This window comes from Polypterus senegalus, chromosome 9 (assembly GCF_016835505.1).
Source record: "Polypterus senegalus isolate Bchr_013 chromosome 9, ASM1683550v1, whole genome shotgun sequence".
Taxonomy (NCBI): Eukaryota; Metazoa; Chordata; class Cladistia; order Polypteriformes; family Polypteridae; genus Polypterus; species Polypterus senegalus.
Window position 1 is genome coordinate 42,851,976 of NC_053162.1, and position 20,263 is coordinate 42,872,238.

At 38.9% G+C, this 20,263-nt stretch overlaps 1 protein-coding gene across 1 annotated transcript in view; it reads left to right on the forward strand.

Moving 5' to 3' along the window:
- Positions 1–6,137, forward strand: part of hsf4 (heat shock transcription factor 4) — a 56,305-nt gene extending 50,168 nt beyond the window's left edge. The window contains exons 9-11 of the mRNA XM_039763006.1: positions 2,497–2,703; positions 5,096–5,201; positions 5,988–6,137. Of these exons, the coding sequence (XP_039618940.1) occupies positions 2,497–2,703; positions 5,096–5,201; positions 5,988–6,062 (388 nt within the window). The 3' untranslated portion in view covers positions 6,063–6,137. The remainder of the gene's footprint in view (positions 1–2,496; positions 2,704–5,095; positions 5,202–5,987) is intronic.
- The last annotated feature ends 14,126 nt before the right edge of the window (positions 6,138–20,263 follow it).

The following is a 20,263-nucleotide window of genomic DNA, read 5'->3' on the forward strand; positions in this document are numbered from 1 at the left end:
AACCATGAAAAGTAGTGTTACAACCCTTCAGTCCATACATTCTGTATGTACACATTGTGTTTTATGTATTTGTATGTACAGTATATATGTTGCATGCTACATGCTCTTCTTCTTTCAGCTGTTCCCATTAGGGGTTGCCACAGCAGATCATCTTCTTCCATATCTTTCTGTCCTCTGTATCTTGTTCTATTACACCCATCACCTGCATGTCCTCTCTCACCACATACATAAACCTTCTCTTAGGCCTTCCTCTTTTCCTCTTCCCTGGCAGCTCTATCCTTAGCATCTTTCTCCCAATATACTCAGCATCTCTCCTCTGCACATGTCCAAACCAACGCAATCTTGCCTCTCTGACTTTGTCTCCCAACCGTCCAACTTGAGCGGACCCTCTAATGTCCTCATTTCTAATCCTATCCATACTCATCACAGACAAGTGCAAATCTTAGCATCTTTAACTCTGCTACCTCCAACTCTGACTCCTGCTTTCTGGTCAGTGCCACCGTCTCCAACCCATATAACATAGCTGGTCTCACTACCGTCCTGTAGACCTTCCCTTTCACTCTTGCTGATATCCGTCTGTCACAAATTACTCCTGACACTCTTCTACACCCATTCCACCCTGCCAGCACTCTCTTCTTCATCTCTCTTCCAAAATCCCCATTACTCTGTACTGTTGATCCCAAGTATTTAAACTCATCCACCTTCGCCAACTCTACTCCCTGCATCCTCACCATTCCACTGACCGCCCTCTCATTTACACACATGTATTCTGTCTTGTTCCTACTGACCTTCACTCCTCTCCTCTCTAGAGCATATCTCCACCTCTCCAGGGTCTCCTCAACCTGCTCCCTAATATCATTACAGATCACAATGTCATCAGCAAACATCATAGTCCATCACCATTACAAATAAGAAAGGGCTCAGAGCTGATCCCTGATGTAATCCCATCTCCACGTTGAATGCATTTGTCACTCCTACCGCAGACCTCACCACTGTCACACTTCACTTTTACATATCCTGTACAACTTTTACGTACTTCTCTTCCACTCCCGACTTCCTCATACAATACCTCATCTCATCTTGAGCCACCCTGTCAAATGCTTTCTCCAGGTTCACAAAGACGCAATGCAACTCCTTCTGACCTCTAAACTTCTCCATCAACATCCTCAGAGCAAACATTGCATCTGTGGTGCTCTTTCTTGGCATGAAACCATACTGCTGCTCACTAATCATCACCTCACTTCTTAACCTAGCTTCCACTACTCTTTCCCATAACTTCATGCTGTGGCTCATCAATTTTATTCACCTGTAGTTACTGCAGTCCTGCATATCCCCCTTATTCTTAAATATCAGCACCAGTACACTTCTTCTCCACTCCTCAGGCATCCTCTCACTTTCCAAGATTCCATTAAACAATTTGGTAAAAACTCCATTGCCATCTCTCCTAAACACCTCCATCCTTCCATAGGTATGTCGTCTGGACCAACGGTCTTTCCATTTTTCATCCTCCTCATAGCTGTCCTTACTTCCTCCTTGCTAATCCGTTGTCCTTTCTCATTCACTATCTCCACATCATCCAACCTCTTCTCTCTCTTGTTCTCTTCATTCATCAGCCTCTCAAAGTACTCTTTCCATCTGCTCAACACACTCTCCTTGCTTGTGAGTACGTTTCCATCTTTATCCTTTATCACCCTAACCTGCTGCACATCATTCCCAGCTCGATCCCTCTGTCTAGGTACAGGTCCTTTTCTCCCCCGGCACGAAGAAACACACTGGTTTGTGCATCCCCTTTGGCTGGGTTCATGCTACATGTTGAACTTTTTATTTATTTGTTTTTGTTTTGTATTTTACCAGCTCTTCTGAAGAGACTATGTGCACATGACAACTTGACCTTTTTAAAGCATGCTGCTAGTCTTGGGAGTAATAAATTTCACTTCATTACTGTGTGCTAATGCACATCTTTCTAGAATTAATGGAAAGCTACACTTCTACCATACAAGAGAAGAACATGTTGTGTAATTTTTCATATAATCTGTGTTACCAGTACAGTTCTGCAGTGATAGAGTAAATGCTGCTGACCTGCAGCTCCAGGGTCCTGGGTTCAGATCTCGACTAATCAGTATTGGTGTGCAGTTTGCATGTTCCACATGGTTTTCTTCTCATATGCCATTTGTGGACATTTTCATTTAACTGGCACCTGTAAGAGTGACTGTGCATATGTGGGCCCTGAAAAGGACTGGTACCTTTCACCCAGTGCTGTCAGGGTTGTCTTTGGCCCATGCAACCCTGTACTAGACTAAACAAATTTAATAAAGGACAAACAGAGAAGAATCAATGGAGAGAAGCAGTGCACATTTACTCCATGGGGCAGAATATATACAGCAATATAGGGCAAAAATGAGTGTTCACAATAAAATCTTCAACTAAAATTGCTTTCCTGACTATTTTAAAAGTTAGATTATCACTAATTTGGCACATTTGTCTTTCTGCTGCCAGGGACAAGTGTTTGATGTTAATCAAACAAGAGCCAGCAAGTCCCAGCGTCCAAGCATGTGGGAAAGCTGTGCCTCTAGGCTCCTGTGAAGTGTGTGCTGAACCGCCTGTCCTGCCAGTTTCTATGGTGCAGTCTGTCTTGGAAGGACGAGCTTTGGGGACCTCTGGAGGGCTCTCTGAGAAAAGAGCCAAGCGTCCAGCTGTTGAGCAGTAAGTACAACAGGTATCTCTCAATACTCTAAAGCCCATGACGTTGAAACATGAGAATAAGCAAAACACACTGCTAGCATTAATTTGTGAATTTTTAACCAAGAAATATACAGCTCTAAGGAGGTAATTGTTCTCAGGAACTAATTAGTTTAATTGTTTATTTACCATCCCTTTTATGAAAGAAAAATGCAGTATGTGGACTCTCTTTATTACTTTTCTTCTGGGACAACTGAAGCATTTAAGTAGTTGTCCTCACCATTTACACCTGTGCGGTGGCTCTTGTTATAATAACACCTTAATATATGGCCTCAGTAGTAATGCACTATTTGTAGGTAGCTTTGCCTGCAGAGTAGGGCGTCAATGCTGCCGGCTCAGACTCCAAATCTGAGATACTGTGGGTCCTTGAGCAGATTGCTTCAAGCACCTAGGATCCAATTGTAAAAAAATGACATAAATAAGGTGTCCAGTATAGAAAGGCACAATCATCCTTTCATCATTAAACTCTCTAAATCCTATGAGTCACTATGATCTTGTTAATAAGAATATAAAGTAGAAGGTGAACCATTACAGATGGACTTGGGCAGAATTCAGACTTAGGCAAGTCTGCGGAAAATTAAGTCTAATATAAGTAAATGTAAGTAAGTATTACAGTTAGGAAGAAAAAATGTTTGATTGAAATACACGAACTGGAGGTTTGAAACTTGAAAGTACACTTGATGAGAAAGACCTAGTTGTAAAGGACTTGTAATATACATCCAGGCCACATATAGAAGGCTTTAAAAAGTTAATAGAATTTTAGATTATAAACATGATAAGGGCAAAAGTATTGGGATACCTGACCATTACACCAAAAGGGACTTTATTGACAATGCATTTAAATGCATAGTCTTTAATATGGTGTCGGTCCCCTCTTTGCAGCTATAACAGCTTCCGCTCTTCTTGGAAGGCTTTACACAAGATTCTGGAGTGTTGCTGTGAGAATTTGTGCCCATTCATTATGTAGAGTATTTATGAGGTCAGGCACTGATGTTGGATGAGAAGTCTTGACTCACAATCTCCGTTCCAAGTTCGCTGGGGTTGAGGACAAGGCTCTGTTTGGGCCAGTGAAGTTCTTCCACACCAAACTCATCCAATCGTGTCTTTATGGACCTTGCTTTCTGCATTGGAGCACAGTCATGCTGGAATAGAAAAAGGCCTAACCCAAACTCTTTCCACAAAGCTGGAAGTATAGTGTTGTCCAAAGGGTCTTGGTATGCTGAAGCATTAAGACTGCCCTTCACATGAAGTAAGGGACCTAGCCCAAACCCTTTAAAACAGCCCCACACCATTATCCCTCCTCCACCAAGCTTCACAGTTGGCATAATAGTCAGGCAAAAACCAAACCCAGATTCGCCCATCTGACTGCCAGAGAAGTGTGATTCATCACACCATAGAACATGTTTCCCCATCTCCACAGTCCAGTAGCAGTATGCTTTACACCACTCCATTCGATGCTTGGCACTGGAATTGGTGATGTAAGGCTTGCATACACCTGCTCGGCCATTGAAACCATTCCACGAAGCTCCCGCCGCACAGTTTTTGTGCTTACATTAATGCCAGTGGAAGTTTGGAACTGTTCAGCTATGGAATCACCTTAGCAGTCATTGATCCCACTCTGTGACTTTACGTGGTAGTTGGTACTCTATCACAGTACCACACTTGAAATCACTGAGCTCTTCAGAATGATCCATTTTGTTTCACAAATGTTTGTAAACGGAGACTGCATGGCTAGGTACTTGATGTTATACACCTGTGGCATTCCTGAATTAAATAATTAAGAGGTGTGTTCCAATACTTTTGTCCATGTAGTGTATATCATGATGCGTGGAGTACAATTGAAGAGACGTTATTGTTAAGCTGTATAACACACAAGCCTCATCTGGAGTACTGTGTACAGGTTTGGTCTGTATATTAGTAAAAAAAGAATTAGCAGCAACAGAGAAAGTGAAGAGAAGAACAACTAAGCTGATTCTGAAGCTAAGAGGTATGAGTTATGAATAAAGATTGAAGAAGCTGAACCATTTCATTTTAAGCAAATAGAGATTAAGAAGTGACATGATTAAATGATTTAAAATAACAGGAATTATGTTTTTTAAAAAGAGTTCTTTAACAAGAACACAGATAACAACTTGTTAAAGGTAGATTTTACACAAATGGAAAATTTTCTTTACGCAGTAAACCACAGACACTGGGAAGAAACTACAAAGTCGTGTGGTAGAGAGTAGGACTTTGTGGGCCTCAACATTTTGGAGAAATTAGGCAAATGGGATTTACTAGCCTTAGCTAGTTGAAATGAATGGTCTGTCCTTTTCACAAAAGTTCTAATGTTAAACTACAATATTTTGGTTTTCAGGCCCGAAATGACAGAGAATACAGAAAATGCAGACATGAATTTGGAAGATTTGCAAGTGCTTCTGCGCAGTCATCCACAAACGCTGGAGCCTTCCTCTGTCTTGGATGTGAGTTGCAAAGAAACCTAATTAGCTATCTATTCAGTTTTGAAATGATTTTGTCTATAAAGGGTTTCAGTAAAAATGGATCAAACTCTAAAGTGATTCAAATATTCAATCTGTAAAAGAGCTGAAACAATGGTGTTTGATTTATTATAAATCGAAGTAATTAGGTTGGCAATGATTGCTTAATATACATATAATAAGAACAAGCATCATGACAGGTAGACCTACTTGTTTGTCTAATTATACTTGGTGCTGGTCTGGCATTTGCGTTTTCTCCCTGTGCAGGCATAGATGTTTTCCTCAGACTCTGATTTATTCCCACTGTCCAAAAGCATATTGTCTGGTAAACATGCCTCAAGGTCAGGGTGTATACCTCTGATGGACTGGATTCCTGCTGATGGCAAGCTAGTCTGTGATTCCTTAAGAAAATGAATTAGGTAATCTGTTTGAAATATGAACATATATAACAAGAATGCCTATTGTTACTGGAGAGGGTGACACACTGAGCTTTCATTTTCATTTCATATGGTTATGACTATGCAAGGAAAGGAAAACACGTAGAAATAAGGAAGATCTGAGAAAGTTGTCAAAGATCATAACATTTACAGTTCATCAGCAGGGGAGTATGCGGTACTTAAATAGAATTTCCAAATTCTTTAGATGTGATTAAGCAGAGTCAGTCTCTGCTAGACTTCATTAAAACAGCCCTGCCTTGGTCACATCATTACAGTACAGTTACAAAGCATTTTTTATCTTTATTTTTTCTACTACATTATTTTTTCCTAACAGCCATTTAATGCCAGCCTGCCTCTGAGTGAGTGGAATTTCCCTGACATGGAAGCCCACTTCAAATCAGTAAGTTAGAAAATATATTAGAGATGATATACAAAATCAAATTTGCTTTAACCACAGAACATATGCACCATCATTGTTATTTAATTATAAATATAATTTGTGTTTGCCTCTACACCCTGAAAAGATAATGTGACAATCTGAAAGCAGTTGGCACAGCACATTTTAGTAGCCCTGATCAAATGAAATTCAAAGTGCTTTCCTGGAAAACTGATTAACATGCTGAAGAACTGTCCCCTTGTTTTAAAACAGATATGTACGCTTTGTTTTAAATTAGAGCAATACCTGTGATGGACCTGATGTTCAGCACAGTGCAGGTGTCTGCCTTGTTCCTGTGCCAGCCAGTATCTTGATTCACGTGACTCTGTGCCAAAATAGCTGTCAGCTTTCTTCAGCTTTCAGTGCTGGTCCAACAACATTTTTCTTCTGTTACAAAGGCATTTTAATGGCCATGAAAGTGGAACACCGGACACTAACAGAAAACTTTGTGGTGCAGCCTAGTGGAGAAAAAGCAGAACTACTATGAATCATGTAATTATAACTAGAAGACAAAAAATGTTTGTTTTTTGATCTTTGGTAAATCAAGTAAAAATACTCCAATGAACAAATTACCTACTCAAAAGTAAAATGAACTGTGTGCTCAATTCGAAGCTCTTTTACACTGGCAAAGGAAAAAAGACCATTACTTTAGTCAGCATATATGTATTCAACCTTCCATATTCAGTCCTAAAACAAATAAATATACATGACATTTTATAGCCTTTGCATGTCAGTGGCTGCACAGTGATTGAGGTACATGTACTTATTTACTGTATATCTGATACGTTTGTAAAAAATAATTTACATAGGACTATTACACTCCACAGTTGTTTTCATATGTTTACATCTGTAGGAATGGCAGGTGTATTATGTTGCTCAGACTCCAGCATGAACTAGAAACTTTGTGTTTTGCCGTTTAGTGCCTTAGTACATCTGTTTTAGAGAAAAGTACATGTATAACTAAATTGGCTATCGGATTTAAAAACAAGATGCCAATTTTAAGGGGTCAGATGCAGGATTTTAATTTATAAAAGGGGCTTAAACCATCCTGAGATTTTAGGTGTGGCATTTTACATTTTTAACATTGCTTTCCGTCTGTTTTTGCAGCTCTAGAGATTTAAACAGCCTACACCTCTGTGGGTACTCCTACTTTTCAAAAAAAAAACAAAACACCAGACAGGAAATGGATGAATGGATGATGATGAGCAGATATGTAGCATGTAATTAGATACTCTAACACCAGTTTTCTGTTTTTATCATCTTTTCTAGTATGTATTTCTACACCAGAGCTCAGACGTGTACACCGGAGCAGGGTGTGAAGATCAGTGAACTGCTGAAACAAAAGTGAAGATCATCATTAAGTGCGTCAACTGGAGGTAGGGTGGCTGTTATTTTCAAGAAGTACAATGAAAAGGCAGTTTTGCTGGAGTATTTATCCCATCAGCTCTGATTTCATCATTCAAGTTAACCTGGATGTGTGTAATTTTACAGCTAAGTGTGAATTTTTTAAATAGTCTTGGTTATCAATGAATAATATTAATTCATTAATTGCTAGGAAGGCTGTAGTTTAATAATATAGCTTACTATAATCGTTATTTAAAACGATATACTCATTGAGATACATCGGGATAGCTCACTCATTAGCACTGCTGCCCCATTACTCTGAAGTTCCGAATTCAATTCCTAGCCTGGCCATTGTCTGTGTGAAGTTTCCACATTTTCCACGTGTCAATATACACTTTCTCAGGGGACTCCTTCCATTTCTACTATAAAAGAGTAATGAAACTACCCATAGGAGACAAAGTGTAAGTACAGTTTAGGCAGACTTAAATTGGCTTAAATACTTTAAACAACAAGTAATCGTTGGGAATGTTAAGTATTAAGTATGGTCAGAAACATTACATTTTATATGATTGTTTATATTTGTATTATTGTTTTTATGACATCATTCTTTCTCAATTTTGGTTTTCATGGGTGCTGCCATTTTGGTGCTTTGGGCACAATGCGTATTTAGAGTAATTCATGACATTAAAATAGTCACAACATGCCATGTACAGGAAATTGTGTTCAAAATTTAATCATTTAAAGAAGTGTCCTTGTACTCAAATAATCAGGTAATTTAAGGAAAGAATATGGGTTGGCATTAGTTTAATTCTGACTTCCACTTTGTCTTTGAACTTTCTTAAACAATGCTATGTAAACCCGACCATAGCCTAGAGTTTTAGCTATCCTTGTGATCTCTTCCACTTATTATTGACAAGCTATATAACATGATACAGTAAATATACTGTACAAAAGCACGACAGTTTTAAGAGGAAGAGTTTTTTATTCCATTAAGAAGGATGAGTCCAGTAAATATTTCTTATTAAACTGGTATGTGGTAAATTAAGTTTAAAGTAAACAAATATATACATATAATTTATTTCACAATGGGGGAGAGGGTTTACAGAATACATCTTACGAAAAACCTACCTAAGTTCTAGAAAATGTCAAGGCTTTTTGGACTGAAAGGCAGGATTTCTTCAAAACATTATTTTCTCTCTAACACAATAAACAGATTAAGCAGCTGCAACAGAGTGGTGCATTACATTCTGAAATGTTTCAGTGCACAGAACCCGCAGGTCATAAACAACCTGATCTCAAGCAAAACAAACTGGCCTCACTCCTAACACTGTGATGAGAGGCCAAGGTAGCTCCGTCACTTTACAAAATTTTTGAAAAGCCAGATTTGTGTCCTGTTTACCATGGTCTCTTATAGCTAATTGATCATTTTGTGTAATTTGTTACTGGATTCTTGATGTATACATAATAAATACCAGGAAGGGACCTCAGATTTCTTTACCTTGTAAAGTTACATGGATGCAAAAAAAAAAAATGATAACATAAACAGGAAGCTAATCTCTAAAATCTAAAGCACACTTCCAATTGCACTGCATTCTAGGATTATTAATATAACTAGCCTTTAGAAAAAGATCTGTGACTTCAATGTAAAGAAGACTGAACATACAACATTAAAACTGACAGATGTTCAGCTAGCCTATTTAAGACAGCACTTTTCAATTTCAGTAACATCACAAATTACTTACATCAATACTGAAATGTGTGGGCCTCCTTTCTTTGTGCATGTACAGAATGAAAAACAGATATATAACTGTATCTCAAAGGAGACAAACAAGGCACTTCATGGTTGTAAAAAAAAATGAAATCATTCAGTTGAATTCATTCTTATGAAACTCACTTCCATACATACAATATCATACAACATAATATATTGAACCCCATTTAATTCAATTTAGGGTCATGCAGGGCTGCAGTCTACCCCAGCAGCAGCGTGAACAAGGTAGAAAAAGGTCTTGGAGGGGACCACCATACATCAGTGGTCAGACTCCTGAGATGTATCGGCTATTTTGCTATTTTCCACATATGAATACTGTACACATACAAGTACATATACATATACTGTATATACATATACAGGGTGGTCAAGATCTAATTATGCAGATCCAGATCGTCTGGATGACTTTGATTTATGCAGGGACAATTCCAGTTCGGCGCGAAGACGATTCTTCATGTCGATAGTTCACACACTTCTCGCTGGTCCGGGATTTTTTGGGTGATTTTCTATGTAATAAACTTAATAAGTTATAGCGTAATGAAAATTGCATAATTAGATCTTCGGTCTGGTGAATAAACCTTCACCAGACACTGAACTGTTTTCTGTTCCCAAGTTACAAACTGAAACAGTTTTTGCTGCTGTGGCATCTGCACTGTTTTACATTACCTCAACTGTTAGTTATAAACTGACGGAAACAGATGCATTAAAGCTTTGAATTACTGGCACAACACAGGAAGAATGTGTAAGAGAGAATACTTTTAATGTGAATTGTCCCAGTAGTTAAATTGCCTTATAGTTCATCTAAGCAAAATTAAAACTTCATATATGCAGTCCTTAGTTTCAAAATATATTGATTTTACACTCTGGGACACCTTCCTAGAAAAATAGCAGCCAAATTTTGTACACAAGATTTTTTTAAGCCTTTTTATGTTGGAATATCCTCTGACAGTGCTAATCTCAAAAATTCATCATGTAAATCTTCTGTCTGCTTATTGCTGTGCAGTCAATCAAGTCCATGCCACCTTAAAGACTTTGGATATACTGCAAACTCTTGGCAGGAACCTATTACTTTATAGTATTTGATGTGAATGTAGCCATTTGCTTGGCTGTACATCTAGAACACATAAAGGTTTCATTTTAGAAATGAATAATTCTTTCAGTTCAGTCATTAAATTAAATTTACTACAAGATATGGAAACTGACTGTTTCCTTTATTATCTATATATGAAATGCTAAGGGCTGTCTGTTATGCAAAAATTCATGGACCACAAACAAGTGCTTATGCCGTGATATGCATAACATAGCCCAAGCATTGGAGGTACTGGCTACCTCTGTCAGAAAATTGGTCTTCTGCTTTCTCACAACAAGCAGCGGCATGGGCACGCACCCTGGCCGACAAGAAAAGAACAACAAAAAGCTCTGCTGATAGTGAAAAACATTGCACAGGCTAAATGGCCATTTTCATTGCAAATGCGACTCATACACTCCATGCACAAGAGAAAAATCATAAATGACCAAAGAACTGGAGGGGCAGTCTCCTTCCATCACGTTATTAGGCATCAGGTCCTTTGCATGGCGAGCAGCAGAGTGGCCACATGACATGGCTGACAAGAAAAGAACAGTGCCATGAGCACACAGCATGTCTGTCATGGAACATTGGATGGCAGTGAAGGGCACTGTAAGGGCCAGTTAATTGGTACAAAAGGTTGCAGCGGGGTCACAGATTTGGATTATGGAAGCTCAATCCTGCTGGGGCTGTGGCCACCGGAAGGGGGCACCTGGACATTTGCTGGGCCTTGCTTGGAAGCACATCCGCCACACCTGGAAGTGCTACCAGGAGAAAGTCGTTGGACACATAGAGTGCTTCAAGCTCTCCTATAAAAGGAGCCAGCTGCCACTACTCAGGAGGCCAGAGTAAGGAGGAAGAAAGACAAAGCTTGCCAGAAGAGAAGTGGAGGCAGAAGGACTGGGAAACAGAAGGAAAGAAATAATTGCCTTTATATACTTTGGTGCTGTATTGTGAGGTGCTCTGAGGAGCTCTGAAATAAAGGGTGTTGTGTGTTGCACTTGTATCTCAGCCTGTCTGTTGTATGCGCCCTTGGTTTCCACAATGTTCATTTATACTTCTTAACACTTTTAATCCATGCAGACTGTAAACTTGCATTTTCCTCTTCTCCATTTTTTGCTCTGATTTTTAGCATTACTATGTAGTTTAACTTGACACAGCAAGGTTTTTAGAGAAAGGACCGGCATATAACACATGTTCCTGAGGAAGTCAAAATCTAAATGAAACATGTAATCTTGAACACTAAACAAAACTCGGTATCAGAAGTCCAGCAAAAAATTATGACCTTTAAAGTTTTTTTTCTGAAAGTTAAATTGTACAGATTCATGACAGTCTTGGACAACCTGGAAGTGCATTACACTGACCTTTATACTGTTGTTATTATGACATCACATGCTTCGCACTTACGGTCCACAGCAATAATCAACAAAAATTCTTTGCACCCTAGGAACTGAGTTGCCCAAACTATACTATAACATTTCCGTAATTATTTAACGCTTTGATGCTGATCTTTCTGATCATAAAATAGGTAATTACGATAGGAATTGACAAAAAAGAAGAATTCATAATTAATTGAAGAAATATAGTATCTGAGGGTTCCTCTAGAGTGCCTCTTTCTCTTACACTATTTGGCTCAAAAACTAATTGGCACATTGTCATCTCATAATAGACTCAAGTTTCGAGTTTATTATTTTTTCGTCTAGCTGTTTTAGCTCTGGATCATCCTCAAGAAACTGTGATACACATGCACACACAGGCATATACCTATCGTCGAGATATTGATGTTTTCAGCATCAGGGGACCCTAAAACGTCAAGATCTGTCGAAAACCGGAGACTGAAATATTTGAAGAATCTAAAGCTTTTACTGCTCCCTCCTATAGACGATAGGTTAGTAAAAATACCCCAAAACAGTGGCACCTAAAAAAACAATATAGCATCACATGAACAACATAAAAAGTGGAAACTAACAATACAATGGATTCTCCATAACAAGAAAAATGCCTACATAGACAATTAATACTAAAAAAATGCATACAAATTCATATTCCAGTCATAGCACCATAGATAGTCCCTTTTCATATGAATAGCCTTTATTTAAGGAAGCTGCTTTATGTAAAGTTTCATTCCCATATGACTGGCAGGTATTTATTATTTGATTCAACTTATAAATCTTGCAGCCCTGCTATCACATTGATGCTTAATAGTTTTGGTTCTTAATCAAGCATGTTTTGGAATCACATAATATACATAATCCTCAAATGCATTCACTTTTTATTTTTATCTTCTAGGAATTTTGCAAAGAAGCACTTTCTACACGGAAAACAAAAACCTTAGAAGTTCCCCCAAAAGTTTGAATGAAAGTGTTTATTTTTATTTTTTTTTTAAGTCAAATCAACGTGTGTGCATTTGGAGCTTGGACATTTGTTCAGGAGATGTGAATTCACAGAATTAAGTTTGGGATGTATTGTTTTGCTTTACTGCATATATTTATTTGAGAATTATTGTGGCTCTTCAACAGGAGAGTTTAGTGGTGCAATTTTGAGACGAGAGGATGTAAAAACAGAAAATACTCTGTCCTTAAAAAGATGATATTTCATCACTGTCATACCTTAAGACAGCAGCTTCCTACTACTACCATGCCCATGGATAACTACAATGATGACTAGCTGATAAAAGGAAAAAAAAATCAAAAGATGAGCGGTGTAAGAATGTGAAACAAACAGAGAAAAACGATAAAGGAACTGATGAACAAATAACACTCTACCTGTTGACTGAGAAGAGAAATACAGAGTAGTGGATTCAGGCATGAATGGAAAAACCTCAAGGGTGGGCATGAACATTCAAAGCAAGGAGCCACAGAAACAGATAAGCAAGATAGAAAGACTGGAAGAAGCAAAGCTTGAATCTTTTTAAATGAAGTAAACAAAATCACAAAAACAAAACTACTTCTGATATCACAACAAAGCCACCTTGCGCTTTCAAGGCGGCCAAGTTCCTGATAGACCGATCAAGGAAGTAATTCCATAATCAAACCATCTGCTTCAGAGCTGAAAAGATTTAGGTGATGGTCACCAGGAAAACCCATTTTTGTCTCAGAATCACCGGTAAAGTGTTTTAATGCTCATACTGGTAGGTGTGTTGCCAGCTTTCTTGTGGAATTCTATACCATTTTGACATACAGTACTTTATATCTTGAAGTATTTATATTTGTTTTGAACTCTATATTTTATATAAGAATGGAACACTTACATTTTTAAATATTGTTAAATATGTAATGTGTGTGTATACCTGTAAATAAATAAATACAAAGTATATATATATATATATATATATATATACATACATACATACATATATACAGTACTAAAAGATAGATAGATAACAAACAGACACAAAAGCACAGGCATGGCCCAAAATTACAGATAAACAGAAAGTGTGATCTAGTAGCTTAGACATTTAGACTGTAAACCAAAAGGTTGCCAGCTTAATCTTTCCCACTGCGTTAACTGACTGTATGACCACATCCCTTAAAACACACAAAAAGATACTCTTGATATTGCCCATGTCATTTACTGTTCCATGTAACTAACAATAATATAATTTATATAAAAAAACATTTTAATCCCAACATCCAATACTTCAACATTCACTGGCAATCCTCAATTACATCTGTGCCTTATTTTGGGTCATTGCATGCTCAATTCTATGCAACTGTATCTGATTTTCTGAATATTTGTTTATTTTTGACATTAAATTAATAGAAAAGTGGAACTTAGTTGGACAGTTGAACATTCTTTTGCAGGTTTAGTAACTAGTGATAAAACCTTTATTTTACCAGTAATAAATGTAACCATACATTTTGTGTAATTGTTCAGTCACTCCCAGCACCATGAAGGAATTTTCATCCCATTCTGCAGTGGCGGACTGCTTTTATTTAGCAACATTTGAGGGTTTTCTCATTTCAAATTCTACCCCGAGATTTCTAAGAGGTTTAGTTCTGGTTTTCTAATCACTGCATTCCTTATTTCCAGGCATTTTGTTGTAGATCTGCTTATACGATTATTCATTTGTAGAAATTTATACATTGGAAACATAATTGCTGTTTACTTCATTGATGAGAGGTTAACCATGTCCTGAGGCAAAGAAGTGCCTGGAAGCATTTCAGAATGAATTTATGGCGTGATTATCTCAAGAGATTTTTAGCAAAACAGCACTCTGCTATGACAAATCTGCATTTTAGCTATGGCTCCATTTGTGCTTCATTGCCTCCTGACAGTTGTAGAAATTGGTTTGTAGCTAAACTGTTAAGCATCAGTGACTATTTTTGGATCTCTTTTAACGAGTGTTTTTTTGCCATAAAATGTCTCTTAAGGTAACTGGTAGGTTACTGGCAGTCCTGACAGTTAACTGAAGCCTTACAGTAGTTGGCCCTACATACACCTTTAAATGGAGGACTAATGACTTGAGGATGAGGGTTAAATACATAAAAAAAAATTTAAATATGTCAAACATTGCCAAGACTCCCTCCAAATTTTATTTTAGCCCCACAGGGCTGGGAAAAAAGCGTAGACATACTCTGTATGTATTTCCACACATGTGTTGTATAATTTAACAGTAAAAGGATGGTGTTCACTTTACAAAGGCACTGTCTAAAACGAAGGCTGTATGATCATGCATTAGCAGGTTATGCAAGCCAAGTGTTTTGTTTGGAAGATGTGAAATTAATTATCATAGGCTTTGTGCATAAAACTTTAGCAACCTTTAGTAACCACTTGGTATAATTGTTTTGCCAAGCAGGCAAGCTGTTTTTGTTAGACCGTGTCTGCACCACTTGATAAATGACAGCATAGTCACTCAGACTTTCAAAGAACTCCAATGTCTAAGCACCAACTATTACTGTGACCAACACCAATACAAATAAGAGTACAGGGTTACAGGTTTACCAGCTAGTGTCTCATGGGCCTGCTGTACAGTACATTAATCTAAAACAAGAATTTTAGTTCCTTGTGTGGCAAAATTAAAGGCCTAGATCCCAGATGATTCTCAGTCCAGAGTTCAGCCTTTGGAATACCTATCTGGCTGTTTGCACTATTTGAATCAGTCTGAATACAAGATACAAGGTCCTTTAGATAAATCATGCCATTCAGGGGTACAGTACTAACATGACTATTTAGCACCTTACACGGCATTTCAGTGAGCTAAGGTGTGTGTAGCTGCACTGTTCACAATTGGCAACTGTAGGGACATCAGTTCATATCTTTATATAAAAGGTTAAGAAATTCAGTGGTTAGTGTTCTGCTGTCTCATCTGGCCTGGTCATTGTTCCCTGTAGGGTTTTCTTTGGTTGCTGCAGTAAACACTCATGAAAAAAACAACATGCGCACCTGGGGCCTCATGCATAATGTCATGTGTAGAATTCAAATTAAAACAAGGTGTACGGTCAAAAGCAGAAATGTGCATACGCACAAAAAAATCCAGATGCATAAATCTGTGCGGTCACCAACTTCCACGTTGTTCCGCTCCAGAAATCCCAGTCAGCGTAAAAAGTAACGCATGTGCACTTGCCTGCTGCCCGGCCCCAACTCCTCCCAGAATTACGCCTCTTTGAATATGCAAATCAATATAAATAGCCCTTAAGCTCAGCGTTTTGTGAAAAAACAATGGCAAAAGCACAGGGGAAATTGGAAGAATTTCAGTGAATACCAAGTGGAGGCAAGGAAAAACATACTTTTTTTTGGTTTAAACAGTGGTATAAGCACCAAAAGGAAGCTGATCGAGTGACAGAGTCTCGGAGAAACTCGAAAGTTTAAGTTCACAAAGTCGCACAGTGCCCATTCACAAAATCACGTGAAAAGGCAAGTCCACCGTCTGAGAGTCATATGGAAGCTTATTAGGGTACAGAGAAAAGAAAAAAAAAATAGGCACACGGTGGGAAAAAAAGCACAGAACTTTAATCTTGAAATTTCCACTTTAATCACATAGTTTATTTTGTCATTAAAGTACAGTAGAACATCATAAACTTCATCTTAAAATCTTTCATTTTGTAGTCTCTCAAATACCATTGTAACTAAAGTAGCACATTAAATGCTTTGTTTGTATTTGTTCTTCTATGTGCTCTATGTGTGTGAAACACTATGTGCTTCTTAAACAGGTTTTCTCTTCCTCCGACAGGACACAGAATCCATTACATTTGTGATATTACAGCTCTCTGGATAATTTAAATACTGAGATGTATATTTGATATCATTTTCATGATGATAGGAATTAAAGCATGTTATTAAACATGGGAACACAGTGGCGCAGTGATAGTGACGAGCTGGCGCCTCGTCCACAGATTGTTTCTGCCTCCCACAAGATGCTTGCTGCTCAATGCGCAACCTTTGATGAAATAAATTTATTGCAGCAGTACTGTCTCTTTCAAACGTGCTAACCCCCAATTCCTGTCCTTCCTTTTCTTTCTCCAAGTACCCAATTGCCACACATTCAGCTCTTTAATAAATGTCAAGCCATCTGTAAGCTTAGAACGCAGATTCTTCAAAACTTTTAAGGAACTTTGAAATATCTTTGTAGTACATGTTTAATTATTCTTTTTTTTTTGTTTAATTATTCTATCCATCTATCCTTCCAGGATCATGCCAGTCCCAGCAAGAATACAGTGCGAGGCAGGAACAATCCCAGAACAGGGCACCAGCTCATTGCTAGCGCTGCGACACCGTGTCCTCATACGTTTAATTATTAACAATCTATATATATAATTCACTAAGGCAAGACGACCATGGAAAGCACGCCGGAAGGGGCGTGGATTCACTAGACCGCCGACAAGTAAGACACCTATGGCGCACGCAGGAAGGAGCCACGCCCACCAACTCCAAGACCATTGGATACGACGACAACTCGCAGAGCCACGCCCACCAACTCAGACGCGACGACACAGAAAACATGGTGTCATTTATATTCGTCTGTCGTATAGGCAACATGCAGCTCCGACTCACGCTGACTGTTCATAGTGGCATGTTTCTCACGGAGGTGAATCGCCATATGCAGCTTGTAAAACGGTTTGCAAGGGGTATCCCATGGGATCCTTTAAACATTCCTTTACAACTGAGGTTAGAACACAATGAAGTAAGCAGTCTTTAAAAAACGAGTTTTCAGTTATGACGCACGACCGCGTGACCATAGCAAACTGTTTTACGCTACATACAGCAATTCGCATCCGCGACAAACATGCGTCTTCTTAGATGCTCCTGCACTTTGTACACACCCCCCTTCCACCTCGCTACTACCGTGGCCGGGTGTCTTGGAGGATTATATATAGAAAGGCAGCCAAAACCGCACAGAGCAATGAAAAGTCTACGTGAGTCACAGGTGCATCTGAACTGTACAAAGACGACAATGACTCGAGTGACGAGATGAAGGTGGCCACATGAGCAGGCGGTGCGTACTGAACGAGAAATCAGCAGACTAGCATGACGGAGGGAGCGGAGTGGAGTGGATGTCCTTCTCCTCTCCTCCCGTTCCACCCTCATTGTATGTTGGTTCGTTCCGTGCATTGGTTAAAACCCAATGAAGGAAGCAGTCTTTAAAAACCAATAAGCCCTGTGCCTCTTTTTCATTACCGTCTCCTGCTTCACCAATGCAGGCCCCGCAACAGGGCAGCCAACCGGGTAACCAAAGTCTTTGGGTTCAGGGGGGAGTATGGTTACAAAGCTGAAACTTAAAGGAATTGACGGAAGGGCACCACCAGGTGTGAAGCCTTTCGCTTCATTTGACTCAACACAGGAAACCTCACCCAGCCCGGAAACGGAGAGGATTGACAGATTGATAGCTCTTTCTCGATTCTGCGGGTGGTGGTACATGGCAGTTCTTAGTTGGTGGAACGATTTGGCTGGTTATTTCTGAAAACGAACGAGACTCCCGCCTACCAAATAGTTACACGACCAAACAGATGTCGACTTCCAAATTCTTAGAGGGACAAGTGGCTTTCAGCCATGTGAGATTGAGCATGAACAGGTCTGTGATGCACTTGTATGTCCGGTACTGCACGCACGCTACACTGAATTGATCAACGTGTGTCTACCTGGCACGGGGAGCCATAGGTAAGCCGTTGAACCCCATTCGTGATGGAGACCGCGGCTTGCAATTGTTCCCCACGAACGAGAAATTCCCAGTACGTGCAGGTCATACACTCGCACGGATTATTTCCCTACCCTTTGTAAACAACCCATTTTCGTGTGACTTGGTGAATTATATATAAAAAAGCAGCCGGAACCGCAACGAACAATGAAAATTCAACGTGGAAACCGACTGAGGCGGTGTTTGGAAAATTAACAGTCAGCGTGACTCACAGGATGCGTGTGGACTGTACACAGGCAGCGACTCAGGTAGGGAGTTGGGGGCGGGCACATAAGCGGGCAGTGCGTACTGAACGAGCCCCGTTCAACCCCGTCCTCCGCTTTGGAAGGAGAAGGCGCGACGGTGCTCCTCCGGTTTTCGGTCACGGACAATTGTATGTTGGCTCATAGCACACATTGTTGCAATGTTACTTTTCTTGGTGGTTTATTAAATTACGGATTTTTCAAATGTTTATTTTTTCCTCTGTGCTTAAAAATCATTTAAAAAGTGGCCTGTGGGTTGGCTAGTATAAAATATTTAAATGATGTTAACATTTTATCTGTATAATGTAATAAACATATTTTGCTGCATTTCATCTTAAAAATGATATCGTCATCATATGTAAATATGGGCTTTATAAAGTGGCTCAGGTTGTGCAATATTATAAAGTAATCGCAAGTTTACAGTGAGGTAATTGTACTAATAAGTACAAACACTTCTACAAGGAGCACTTGAACTGATTGAGTGTATTTAGAGCTCTTGGAATTAAACTGTTTTTGAACTGCAATGTCCCTACAGGAAAGGCTCTGAAGTGTTTGTCGTATGAGAGCAGTTCAAATAGACAGCATAGATGAGGCAGTGTGTGCTTGATGCTCTTTCCAAACAGCTGCTGTAGAGCTGTGATTCCACACTCAGATACAGTGGGATAAATACTTGAGAGTAACAACGCTAAAGCAGCTGTGGTATTTGGAATACTTTGGCCATTCTGTGGATTTTTATATTCTTACAGGTTAATTACAATCAGATGCCTTAAACTAATAAACAATATGTGGTTAATTTCAGTGTATTTGATAAAGCTGCGTCAGGGATGTGCATCTAAAAAAGAAAAGGAAACCACACTGGAACAAAAGCACTGCTTTGATGCTGGGTGCCGCCAGTTTGCAAAACCAAGTGGAGAACTTGCGTATGCCAGGGTTTTAGCTAGCATGAAAATGTGCTTGGCTTTACGCCAAGTTTAGTTTTAATACATCGCGATGTGAGCGTGGAAATGGGTGTACACAACATTTTTGTGCATATGCACCATTTATACATGAGGCCCCTGGTTACTTGGTGGCTGGTCTAGTGTCAGCCTTTTTGTATGTGTTACCTGTTAAAAACTAGTAGCTCATTCTGAATTGGTTTTTGCTTTGCATTCAGGGCTATGTGGATAGGTTTGTACACGCAGTGTATGAAAGTTGGTTTTAATGGGGTCAAATTGTCATACTGAAAAATAGTTTGCGAAAATACTCTTGAATATACTGAGTTTTTGAACTCAATACATAATACTAAAGCACATGTTGGCAATCATCTAGTAAGGTCATTTTTTCAGATAGTATTAGGTATTTGCCTAAACTGTAAAACTCGCCGTAGTAAAATAAAAACAGAGTAATCCTATCAGTTCTCCCATAGATTCACTTTGCTTTTATATTGCCATATTTAATTTATTTCATTTCTTTACTCTGTATTCTGTTCTTTCCAAATAATAATTGCTAAAGTGCATAGTGCAATATCCACCCATCAACTTTTTGATCACATTTATTCCATTACAGGTTTGCGAAAAGCAGTGAGTACATACAAACAGAATGCCATACCTGGATGAAATGCAAAGATACAGTACAATT